This window comes from Saccopteryx bilineata, chromosome 2, assembly GCF_036850765.1.
Source record: "Saccopteryx bilineata isolate mSacBil1 chromosome 2, mSacBil1_pri_phased_curated, whole genome shotgun sequence".
NCBI classification, from domain to species: domain Eukaryota; kingdom Metazoa; phylum Chordata; class Mammalia; order Chiroptera; family Emballonuridae; genus Saccopteryx; species Saccopteryx bilineata.
In genome coordinates, this window is record NC_089491.1 from 308,422,879 (window position 1) to 308,435,719 (window position 12,841).

The window sequence follows — 12,841 nt, forward strand, 5'->3', positions numbered from 1 at the left end:
TGTATATGTAATATATTTATGCCCAATAAATGTTTTAATTCTTTCTGAAAAAATATTATTTTGTATTAGTTTCAGGTGTACAGTACTGCCTACTGGTTAGAGAATCATATACTTTACAAAGTAGTCCCACTAATATTTGCAGTAACCACCTGGCACCATCTATAATTATTAAACTATTATTGTATATTTCTTATGCTTTGACTATTTTGTAAACCAATTTGTACTTCTTAATCCCTTTACCTTTTCCACTCAGGCCCCCAAATCCCCCCCCCCCGGCACCCATCAGCCTGTTCTCTGTGTCTGTTTAAATATTGTTTGTTTATTTTGTTCTTTAGATCCCACATGTAAGTGAAATCACATGTTGTTCTGATTGACTTATGTCACAAATCATATGATTTCATTTTTTTTTTTTTGGCTAATATTCCATTTTATATAACATATATATATCACAACTTTTTTTTTTTGTACCACAACTTTTTTATCCAGTCATCTATTGTGTGCACTTGGATTGCTTCAATATATTGGCTATTGACTATTACGTGTTTTTTAAGACACAGAAACAAAACTGATTTTTGGGAATCTCATTTCTTCTTTGTTACCACACCTGAATGTCTGACCTTTATAGTAGTGCATGAACCTGAAGAATCCCACTTCCCTGAGACAATCACAGTCTTCCTTTGGAACTCAAACCTTAGTTGGTAGAATTTCAGTGATGGCAGTGCCATCATAAACCCCTTTTCAAAGTGTACTAGGATTCTTATGTGGGAGATAAATACTGTATTTCCTGTCCTTCTCATGGATTTTATTGTTAATGCCACCAGAGCCCCTCACTCAGCATGATCTCCTTCTCCTGACACTCCTCCCTGGAAAACAGACAAAATGCTCCTGGGGAATGAAATTTACAAACATGTTGGAGGCTCCTCATTGCCTACCTGCTGGCAGCTGCTAGAATTGCAGGCATGGAATGAATTAAAAAAAAAAAGAAGACTAATGAAGTACGGTGCCTTATTCTACAGCAGCCAATCTCTCAGCAGCCACAGAGATGCCTCCTAACAGCTGCAGGGACTATAATGTGACTTTCACCGACCAACCTTAAGAGAGCCTTAGGTCACTTGCTCTCTTTGCAGGTGTTGTAGTTTTGAGCTCTGCTTGGCACTGAATATCTCTCTCCCTTTATCACCTGCTCCTCCCTGCACCTCTTGGTCATTTTCTCTTGAAGTGAGCCTTCTTTCTAGTTGGGATGCTGTTATTCACTGTCTCTATCCTACTGCTCAGATGTAAGATTGAAGGTGAAGACAAAGATCCCATTTCCCTGAAAGATGAGCCCATACTCCCAACTGTTCTCCTACCTTAGTCGGTTATGTACCTGGTACTTATTGGTAGAATTAAAGGGAATCTCTGCCACTTTGGGATTTTTCTCTCTTATCTCCTTCACAGAGCTATAGGACCGTTCGACGAACTTGAGGAGGGCTGATTCAGAAGCATCCCCTGTTGTTGCCCGCTGTCGGAATGTGGTTTTTCATATAAGTCCATGGGACAAGGAGAGAGGCGGAATGGTGAGGGGGTGCCTGGGGAAATCACTGAGTGCTGGAAAAGAGTTTTTGGGGAGGGGGTGGGTTATACCCTGGAAACTGAAGTACCCTCTACCCTCGTGGGCCCGGCACCTTAGCTATGGGAAGGATTTCCTGATTAGCCTTAAAGTCAGCCCGGTTGCAGAGGCCAGCGATTCGGGCCAGGATGAACCAGGTATCAGAGCCCTTGGCAAATGTATTCCCTGGGGAGAAAGAACAGACTGTCAGCAGGGGAGAGGAGAGTTTAAAGCAGGGCGTTATTCCCATCCTGTTCTCAACTACAAAACTTCACAGAACATCTCCACACCTTCCTTCCTTCTCTCACTTACTGTCCAGCTGTCTTTTCTTTGTCTGATCTCACCATTCTCTCTCAGCTCACTCATCACATTCCCCAAATCCTTTCACTCTTGGCCCACCAATGTCACTAGTCACCAATCTGTTCTTCTCTCATGTCCGCCTCATAGGTGGTCTTATCGAACCATAAGTGGGCGACGGTCATGCAGTTCTGGGTGAGAGTGCCCGTCTTGTCAGAGCAGATGGTGGAGGTGGAGCCCAGCGTCTCCACCGCCTCTAGGTTCTTCACCAGGCAGTTCTTCTTTGCCATGTTCTTTGCTGTCAGAGTCAGACACACCTAAGGCCGTGAAGAGGCCAGAGAATAAATGGAGAGAACATATTAGCTATTCCACTTTGTGTTTTGGAAATCTAATTTTTATATTTTTGCTATTTAAATTTTTTGTACTAATTTCTCTTATGTTCCTACCTAGTCTTAACTCCATCTATGGCTATGGTAAAGGGAATTAGGAATGTGATTTTGGTTTGTGATTTATGGCGGAGTTTTAAAACCAAAGCATTTTACTTTGCCAGGGTATCATAGAGAATGATCTTATTTTCCCTGAAATTTCTATTCCCCTACGATCCATCCTTTCATCTTTTCTATTTAGTAACCTCTTTTTCATTCAAGTTCAGGCCACACCTCTTTCTCAAGTTCAATCTTTCCAAGGACCACATTGATAGCTAATTTTTTATTGTGGCATAAGAAGCTATGTGTTGAGTGGGGGTTGTACCAATAGATAAAAAAACAAACAAACAATGCAGAGAATGATAAAATTGGGAAAGGATATTGCAGGATTAAAAAGAAGTTGAGGAATCATTTCAATCAGATTTTGTTGACCACAAATTATATATAAAAGTCAGATGCATAGCAAGATTATTTTAAAAGCTAATGAATTCTTAGGATGTGATTATGTAAGTGCAAAATTCTAATCATGGGGTTATTATTTTTATTTATATAATATCATTAGTCTTGATGTTTTTGTGCAAACCAACCACACCCAGAGTATTCTTCTCCTTTCTATTTTAGTAAACCAGCACATACCCCAACAGTTGATCAGTAAGACAAGGGGCCTGAGAACCATGTCATATGGTCAAGGTAAAAGAGATTATTATTTCACCTCCTACCTGGAGAGTTTAAGAGGACATAAAGGCTACTGTCAAAAATCTAAAAGGTGGGTTGTAGAAGAGAGATAATTGATTTATTTTGTGTTTCTTCGTATGGGAAAACAGACCAAACAAAGAATCATATTTCTGCTCAACACAATGCAATCAAACTAGAGCAACCCAACAATGAAATGAGCTGAGACAAAAAGGGATAGGATACAAAAAGAGAGAGATGGACTTCCCATGACTGGAAACAATCATCCTCTCTCACGAACTTCATACAGTATAGTCAGCATTGGTTAAGAGTTGAATTTATATGGGCTTTGGGGTCCTTCCCAATAAGATTCTATAATTTTAAATTAATCTTCCTCTATAAACTGATGAACAAGTTGAGGCCTGAAGGTGATTTGGCCAAGTTCACCAGCCAGGACTGGCTATAATCTAATGTTTTCTGAATTGCAATTTACTTCCTTTCTCATTGAAAAGAAAAGAAGGCAGCATAATAAAATATGGGTGGAGAAAGTCAATGTAATTTGAAAATTAAATGATTTGATGTCAGTGTACACATCAGGGGCACTCTGCACTTGAGAGGTTTGACAATGAGAGAGATACAAGCGATTTCATTTCCCTGGAGTTGTATGTATGCCCTGCGGCCACCCTCCACCTTGGCTACTCACAGTTACAGTGGCCAGCAGCCCCTCAGGGACATTGGCCACAATGATGCCAATAAAGAAAATGACAGCCTCCAGCCAGCTATAGCCCAAGATGATGGAGAGCCCAAAGAAAACGACACCAAGGAAGACGGCCACTGAGGTGATCAGATGAATGAAACGTTCAATCTCCATAGCAATGGGAGTCTTGCCAACTTTCAGGCCTGATGTCAGAGTGGCAATGCGACCCATCACTGTGGAATCTCCTGTAGCAATCACAATGCCCTGGGCTGTTCCTGTGGATGGAGGGGGAAGTCTGAGTTGAAATGGATGTTGTTGGGTTTTGCTTCTACAAAAGCTGTCAGTGGACAAAAACAGGTGGGAACTCAAGGACCTCTGAGAGGTCATTATGTTCTGTTCTCCTCACATTTAGTTGATACAAATGAGGGTCTCCTAGTCTAAAAAAATCTCTGAAGAGTTCTCCAGATATACCCAATTTTGTTGCCTAGTGATATTCACTGTCAAGAAGGTCTTCATTACACTTAATCACATTTCTTCTATTGTCTATATATTTCTTATTTTGTGCTCAGCAGCTAAAAGTTTTTAGATCTCCAGAGATAGGGTTTGCCAATCTGCTGGAGTCCTATATTCCACTATTTTTTTAATCCTCTAACCCACTGTTTCTCAACAGGAGGCAATCTGCCCTCCAGGAGACATTTGACAATGTCTGGAGACATTTCTGGTTGTCATAATGGGGGGTTGCTACTGGCATCTAGGAGGTAGAGGGCAGGGATGCTGTTAACCATCCTGCCATCCCCAGGACAGCCCTCCTTTCCCCATACAGTAAGGAATTATTCTGTCCAAATGTCAATAGTGTTGAGGTGAGAAGCCCTGCACTGACCTGAGCACCCCCCTTCCTGCTTTGCTGGCTGGAGCCAGTCTGACCCCTGCTGGGTAAGATAAGCCATCACAATTGGGTTTCTGTGCTCTTCCCTGAACCGGAAGGGGCGTGGGGATGTCCTGTTTGGTACTACACACATTTGATACAAGCCACTCACTTACATGCTTTGAATTGAGAGGTCTGGCAAGGTTCTTTATTCAAAATAATTATTCCTGTTTTACTGTAATGGCTGAAATTCCTACCGTTAAAGTCATAGTCAAAATTTCCCAGAAAAGCAATATACTATTGAAATAATATTTTATTTTATTTTTTATTGTTATTATTATTTTTTTGTATTTTTCTGAAGCTGGAAACGGGGAGAGACAGTCAGACAGACTCCCGCATGCGCCCGACCGGGATCCACCCGGCATGCCCACCAGGGGGTGACGCTCTGCCCACCAGGGGGCGATGCTCTGCCCCTCCGGGGTGTCGCTCTGTCGCAACCAGAGCCACTCTAGCGCCTGGGGTAGAGGCCAAGGAGCCATCCCCAGCGCCTGGGCCATCTTTGCTCCAATGGAGCCTCGGCTGCGGGAGGGGAAGAGAGAGACAGAGAGGAAGGAGAGGGGGAGGGGTGGAGAAGCAGATGGGTGCTTCTCCTGTGTGTCCTGGCCGGGAATCAAACCCGGGACCTCTGCACGCCAGGCCGACGCTCTACCACTGAGCCAACCGGTCAGGGCTTTTTATTTTATTTTAATTTACTTCTTAATATTTATTTTAGAATTAGAAAGACTCATGGATGGATGTTCAACTTTCTTTTATTATTTATTTATTTATTTTTGACAGAGACAGAGTCAGAGAGAACAGATAAGGACAGACAGACATGCCTGACCAGGCAGTGGCACAGTGGATAGAGCATTGGACTGGGATGTGGAGGACCCAGGTTTGAGACCCCAAGGTTGCCAGCTTGAGTGCGGGCTCATCGGGTTTGAGCAAGGCTCACCAGCTTGAGCCCAAGGTCGCTGGCTCAAACAAGGGGGTCACTTAGTCTGCTGTACCCGCCCTGCCCGGCCCCCCGCAAAACACATATAAGAAGTCAATCAATGAACAACTAAGGAGCCGCAACAAAGAATTGATGTTTCTCATCACTCTCCCTTCCTGTCTGTCTGTCCCTCTCTCTGACTCTCTCTGTCTCTGCCACACACACACACACACACACACACACACACACATACACACACACACACACACGGATAGACAGACAGGAAGGGAGAGAGACGAGAAGCATCAATTCTTCGTGGTAGCACCTTAGTTGTTCATAGATTGCTTTCTCATATGTGCCTTGACTGGGGGCTACAGCAGAACAAGCATCCTCTTTCTTAGGCCATCAACCTTGGGCTCAAGCCAGTGACCTTGGGCTTCAAGCCAGCAACATTTGGGCTTCAAGCCAATGACCTTGGGCTTCAAGCCAGCAACATTTGCGCTCAAGCCAGTGACCATGTGATCACGTCTATGACCTCATGCTCAAGCTAGCGACCCCACCTCAAGCTGGTGAGCTCATGCTCAAGTCAGATGAGCCTACACTCAAGCCAGCAACCTTGCAGTCCCAAATCTGTGTCCTCCACGTCCCAGTTTGACGCTCTATCTATTGCTTCACCACCTGGTCAGACGTCAATTTTCTTTTTAAAATATTTTATTTATTGATTTTACAGAGAGGAGGTGGTTGGCGAGTAGCATAGACTCACAGCTGCTTCACGCTAGCTGCCCATTGCTTACCTCTTGTACGTGCTTTGACTGGGCAAGGCCAGGGCCCTGAACTAGTGGCTTCAGCATTCCAAGTCAATGCCACATCCATGCCACCATAGGCCAGGCTAAGTTCAACTTTCTAATGTTCTGGCTGTTTGCACTGGGGCAAGTTATTTAAATGTTCTGAGATGCAGGTTTCCTCATCTTTAAAATGGGATAAAAGCACCTACAAAGCTGTGAAAAGTAAATGTTTTTAAAAGAGCCCAGAATGTCTGACCTGTGGTGGTGCAGTGGATAGATCATGGACCCAGGATGCTGGGGTCCCTGGTTTAAAGCCTGGAGGTAGCTGGCTTGAGTGCAGGCTTGCCAGCTTGAGCATGGGGTCACTGGCTTGAGTGTGGGATCATGGACATGACCTCATGGTCACTGGCTTGAGCCCAAAGGTCACCGGCTTGAGCCCATAGGTCACTGGCTTCAGCAAGGGGTCATGGGCTTTGCTTGAGCCCCCTGGTCAAGAAGTAATCAATGAACAACTAAAGTGAAGTAAGTATAAATTGATGCTTCTCATCTCTCTCTTCCCTCTCTCCTTTCTTGTCTCTTTCTTCTTTTTTTTTCCTTTCTCTCAAAATAATAAAAAAAAAATAGATGAAGAAGTTGACATAATTATATTAAATCCATTGTTACCACTTTGCCTCCCGGTTCAAATATGTCTTAGATTCTAGGAGCAACGTCGAAGTGTGAATGACACCTCTGGCAACACAGATTTCCAATGTTCATATCATTTTTTGGAATAGTGAAAAGATAGTGTTGACCTCAGGAAAATGACCTAACAGGGCTAAATAGCTTTCCTCCCTTCTGTGCTCTGCTCATAAAGCAGAGTCCATTCACTACCTAGAATAATAATAGGGTACTTACAACGTGTTAGGCCTTGTGCTAAGCATTTTATGCATATTAGGATTAGGGTTAGGGCCTTAGAGATTTGGGGGGGGGTTAGGGCTAGAATAGCAACTTTTAGTATCATTATTGTGCAAATATGAAAATGATGGCTCTGACCTTTTACTAAAGGACATATAGCTTGCAAATGATGTAGAGTGTAGACTACTTACCAGTTGTTACCTACCCTACTACCTTTAGAAGATAAAGACTTCCTAAAGTCTTTCAGTCTCTGCTTTAGAATCTTGGATAAATATTCACCTTCCACACAGTTGGTGGAGAAGAAGCAGATGTTTCTGGTCTCCAGAGGGTTCTCATGGGTGAACTCAGGAGAGCGGGTTTGGGGCTCTGACTCTCCCGTTAAGGATGAATTGTCCACCTGAGATGAGAGGGAGGATGTGTCAAAGTGAGCATGAGGAAAAAGGATTCCTTTATAAAGATGACACAACTTTATCTGCCACCAACATCATCATTATTGACATGCAGAGAGAAACATACATTTATACACTAGCACCTATTATCTCTAATCTCAAATTTGCACTTGTAACTTCTCAAGGTTCTGAATAATAAGATCACACTTCTTTCACTGAGCCCAGGTCACCACAGTGCCTCAAGGCCGTGCTTGGCTTCCTCCCTCCCTCCCCCTCCCTCCCCCCATCCCTCCATCCCTCCCTTCCTTCCTTCCTTCCTTCCTTCCTTCCTTCCTTCCTTCCTTCCTTCCTTACTTACTTCCTTCCTTCCTTCCCTAGTTTTCCACATTCCCTCACCTTGCATCCTTGTGCAGAGATAACCCGGATGTCAGCGGGGATTCGGTTTCCACCCTTCACTTCTACCAGGTCTCCCAGCACTACATTTTGTGCATTGATCTGCATCTTCTGTCCACCTCGAATCACCATAGCTTGCTGTAGGAAGATAGTACAGGGTCACTTCCAAGTTTTCTGCTGCCCTCATCTTGTTCTTGGCTTCTCCTGTTCCTGGTCTTCTTCTTTCTGATTTCCCTTTCTTACACTGTGACTTACCACATCATTTTTTTTAAAAAATTACTAAACATATTGGGGTAACATTGGTTAAGAACATTATATAATTTCCAGGTGTATAAGAATATAATTTGTGAAAGGCTCTTTGGTAGATTGCAAATTCTTACCATTGCTGTTTGCAGGGCTCTTTGCAATGTGATTTTGATGCTTCTTCCCCTGAGAGATGGCTCTATCTCTCCAACCCTATACTTAGACTTCGCTCTAGCTTGCTTTGGCTCATAGGTCATTAGCAGTTGTAATGCAAGCAGAGGCTTAAAACTGCATGCACACTGGGGCTTGCCCTGTTGTCACTGGGAGCCCCTCTGCCACCTTAGTGAACAAGCCCAAACTAGCCTCCTAGAGAAAGAGGGATCACAAGGAAAAAGGCTGCAGTGGCTGTCCCCAGTAATCTCAGCTGAGCCCCAGACATGTGAATGAGGATATCTTAGATTATCCAACACCAGCTAAATTCATTTCAGATCAGAAGAACAGCCCATCCATAGAATTAATATACCATGAATAAATATATTTGTTGTTTTGAGCAACTGAATCTTGGGGTGGTTTGTTAGGTAGCAAAAGTTGATGATAGTTTCCAAAATCCTAGTTTATTCTACCAAAACATTTCCCCAAAACTTTTACTCAAGCAGGGAATTAAGTTATGTTCACGCCAAAGAGAGAAGATGATCCTGGGTTATAATGCTACCATATAATCATATTGGAAATTTTGGAACCTGTTGCTTTTCAAGTTTTCAGCCCTGTGCCTAAGAACCTCTTTATACTGTCATATTATTTCCAGATACTAAAAACACTTTTTATCTGAAAGTAATCTAAACTTTTAGAAAAGTTGCAAGAATAAAAATTGTACCAAAGACACGAGTATAATCTTTACCCAGATTCACCTATTAACACCTAATCCCATTTACTCTGTCATTTGTTCTTTACCTCTACATAGGGGGGCACGTGAATACTTTTCTCAAACCATTTGAGGGTAAGTTACACAGATCATGATCTTTTATTCTATATACACCATTGTTCTTTTCCTAATAATTAGAATATCAAATAACCATAATAGTTAACCATTTCACCACATTTCACATTGACACAATATTTTAATCTGTCTGCATTCCAGTTTTGTCAATCTACCTAATATATCTTTTACAGCATTTTCCCTCCTCCCTCATAGGAGTCAGTCTAGAACCAGACATTCCATTTAATTGTCAGGTCTCTTTACCCTCTTAATCTGAAATAGTTCCACAGTTGTACTTTGTCTTTATGACAGTTGAAGAATCCTGTTTTGCCAACCTCCTTTGACCTTTTAGAAAAAGAAAATATTTCCATTTGGGGCTTGATAGTATAATTACTGGATTTAGATTATGCATTCTAGAGCAGACCACTTCATAGGCAACACTGTGGGTACTTCATAGGCAACCTTTCTGAGGGTTCTTTTAAAGCCAGATAGAGAAAAACCTAAGTGAACATCACTCTCATCACTAGCCTCACTCAGCTCACTCATTATAAGACATAATCTTCCTGAGAATTAATTATTGTGCATTTGGCCACATTCTATACCTCCTCTCACTAATCCCTCTTACACCAATCCTACCTGAGGCACCATGTTCTTAAAAGACTCCATGATTCTGGAACTCTTGGACTCCTGATAATAGGAGAAGCAGCCAGTAATGATGACCACGAGAACTAGTGTAATACCCAGGTATTGCTGGGGGTAAGGAAAGAAAAACTTTATCAGTACATCCTTTTCTTCCTCTTTATTCTCAGAAAATTGCAAGGAGAATAGACATTTCTCCAGGTGCAAGAAACCATAGGACTCAGCTGGAGGGAACAGGAGCTGAGAAGAGTATGAGACAATGCTGGCTTACTTGGCTTCCTGGTGAAGGAACCCTGGGCTATGGTGAGGGGCCACCAAAATCCCAGGTCCATGAAAGCCTATATCCTCCTCTCCAGGAAAGCTATATATGGGGTGGGGAGACAGATAGTGAGGGAGATGAGGAGGAAGGAGATGAAGAGATTAAAATCCTGGGAGAGAGCTCTAGCAATGTAGCTCAGTTGGATAGAGTATCCTCCCAACATGCCAAGGTTGTGGGTTTGATCCCTGGTCAGGGCACATACAAGAATCAACCAATGAATGCATAAATAAGTGGAACGACAAATCTATGTTTTTCTCTCTCTCTCTCTCTCTCTCAAATCAATGAATAAATAAAAATTTTAAAAATTCTGGGGAAAAAAAAGAGACTGCAAAGCACTATTGTGATTAGTTGGGAAGATAGTCAAAGGACAGTAAGTTTCTAGAGGAAACTATATATCTCGGGGAGCTGAATCAGTAGCTTTCCAGAGAAGAGACCAGGGAAACCAATAGACACAGAAGCTCCCATTAGAATGCCCTGGGAGTCATAGGGAAAGCTTTGGGAGTTCCAGAGGACACCAGGAGTGCTAGGCTGCTGAACAGAAGTGTGTCAGGGACTAAGCAGAGACTAGGCTGAACAGTAATAGTAGAATATACTCACATTATCTTTGGAAGACTCTGCATTAAAATACATCTGGATGCCACTGGCCACAAAGCAGAGAATGGCACCAATCCACAGGAGGATGGAAAAGCCACCAAACATTTGTTTACAGAATCTGACCCATTCTGGAGTGGTGGGTGGTGGGGTAAGTGTATTGAGTCCATCTCGAATCAGGATTTCTTGTGCCTTTTCGGGGCTAAGGCCCTGTGTGGAGAAGAAATAAGGATGGCCAGAGCCTGGCTTGTGGTGGCGCAGTGGATAAAGCATCAACCTGGAACACTGAGGTTGCCAGGTTGAAACCCCAGGCTTGCCCAGTCAAGGCACATACAAGAAGAAACTATGAGTTGATGTTTCCCGGTCCTCTCCCCTGCCTTCCTCTCTTTCTTTCTCTCTCTCCTCTCTTTGAAAAAAAAATGTGTAGAAAATCATAAAAAAATAAATAGCTATAGCAAAGGGGAGCCAGATCTTCGATTATAGTCCTAGGATGGGACTAAAGTCAAATAACATTCTCTGAAGGGCAGACTAGTTCTTCCTATATAAGTGGGATTTTAAAACTTATGTTATAAAAGAGATGATCATTTAGCATGCTTACACAGGATGAATTTTTAGTTTATGGATTAATTCACAAATCTTTGTGAACATCCATCTTGGGCCTGGTACTCTGGTAGGATACAAAAATGAGTAAGCATATGGAGCTCTAACTAGTAGGGATAGTTTATAATATAGTAGGGATAGTTTAGTAGGGATAGTTTAGTAGGGATAGTTTATAACATGCAAGGCTAATGTAATACTGGGACATAATACAGAATGTCAATAACATGTCAGACTGTTCACGCTATGACTGTCTAGCTTAGAAATAGAAAACAAAAACAGTTAAATGCATGAATGCGCAGATTCTCACTTTAGCTTTGTGCAAGCTTGCATACTTTTTCCTCTGAAAGAAAATGATAGTAGAACTTACTAGAGGATTGTAAAACAAACTTCTTTAATCCCACCAGCCACTTCCACTGAAAAATATACAATTTCAATAAAAACAAGACATGTTTTTATGTTCCTCCTTGGTTACCACAAGAAGCCCCTTCAGTGAAGAAATTCTAGAGCTAAAAGGAGCTTACTTTTTTTTTAAGGTGAGTGGAGGGGAGATAGTGAGACAGACTCCCACATGTGCCCCAACTGGGATCCATCCAGCAACTCCAACATGGGTTGATGTTTGAGTACTGAACTATTTTTAGTGCCTGAGACTGATGAGCTCCAGTGGAGCTATCCTCAATGCCCAAGGCCATGCTCAAACCAATCCAGCCACTGGCTGTGAGAGGGGAAAAGGGAGAGAAAGGGGAAGTGGAGGGAGAAGCCGATGGTCGCTTCTCCTGTGTGCCCTGACCAGGAATTGAACCCAGGACGTCCATACACCGGGTTGATGCTCTATCCACTGAGCCACTGACCAAGGCCAGGCACTTACATTTTGAGGGCTTGTATTGAAGGTTTTTATCTATGGTCATTGTAATAGTGGCTATAGTAGCAGCAGCAGTAATAGTAATAGAGTAATAGTAGTAATATATGATTTTACTGTTAAACAAATGGTTTTCAGTATTGTCTGGGGACCCACGGGTTCCCAAGGCCCTTTTATTGGTATCCACATGTTCAAAAATTTTCATAATAATACTAAATCATTTTTTTTCTTTTTCAGTCTCATTCTCTTGAGTGTACAATGGAATTTTCCAAAGGCTACATAACACATGATATTGCGACAGATTTAATACTGAAAACATATGAGAATCCTGCTGTGTTCTATTAGAAAGCTAGACATTAAAGAGGCTTGCAAGCATTTAAAATGCCACTAAATTATTTTTATTTTGTAAAACACAGTTGTCATAAAATTATTCTAATATATGATGGGTTTATTCATTTTAAAATTAATTTTAAGAAATATTTTAAATTTCTCTATTTTAATTTCTAATATAATGATTATATCTGATGTAACCCACATAAGCAAAGCTCTTTGAGTTCCTTGATAATTAATGTAAAAGAGTCTTAGGGACAAAGGTATGAGAAGTGCTGCTGTAAACCATTCATTTATTCTCTTCTCTAA

General features: G+C 42.0%; 1 protein-coding gene across 1 annotated transcript in view; it reads right to left on the bottom strand.

The window, feature by feature from the left end:
• Window positions 1-12,841, bottom strand: part of LOC136323339 (sodium/potassium-transporting ATPase subunit alpha-4) — a 36,628-nt gene that overhangs the window by 23,368 nt on the left and 419 nt on the right. The window contains exons 3-10 of the mRNA XM_066255166.1: window positions 10,753-10,956; window positions 9,834-9,947; window positions 7,982-8,116; window positions 7,476-7,593; window positions 3,686-3,954; window positions 2,004-2,202; window positions 1,665-1,774; window positions 1,367-1,501 (exon numbers count right to left, since the gene is read on the bottom strand). Of these exons, the coding sequence (XP_066111263.1) occupies window positions 1,367-1,501; window positions 1,665-1,774; window positions 2,004-2,202; window positions 3,686-3,954; window positions 7,476-7,593; window positions 7,982-8,116; window positions 9,834-9,947; window positions 10,753-10,956 (1,284 nt within the window). The remainder of the gene's footprint in view (window positions 1-1,366; window positions 1,502-1,664; window positions 1,775-2,003; window positions 2,203-3,685; window positions 3,955-7,475; window positions 7,594-7,981; window positions 8,117-9,833; window positions 9,948-10,752; window positions 10,957-12,841) is intronic.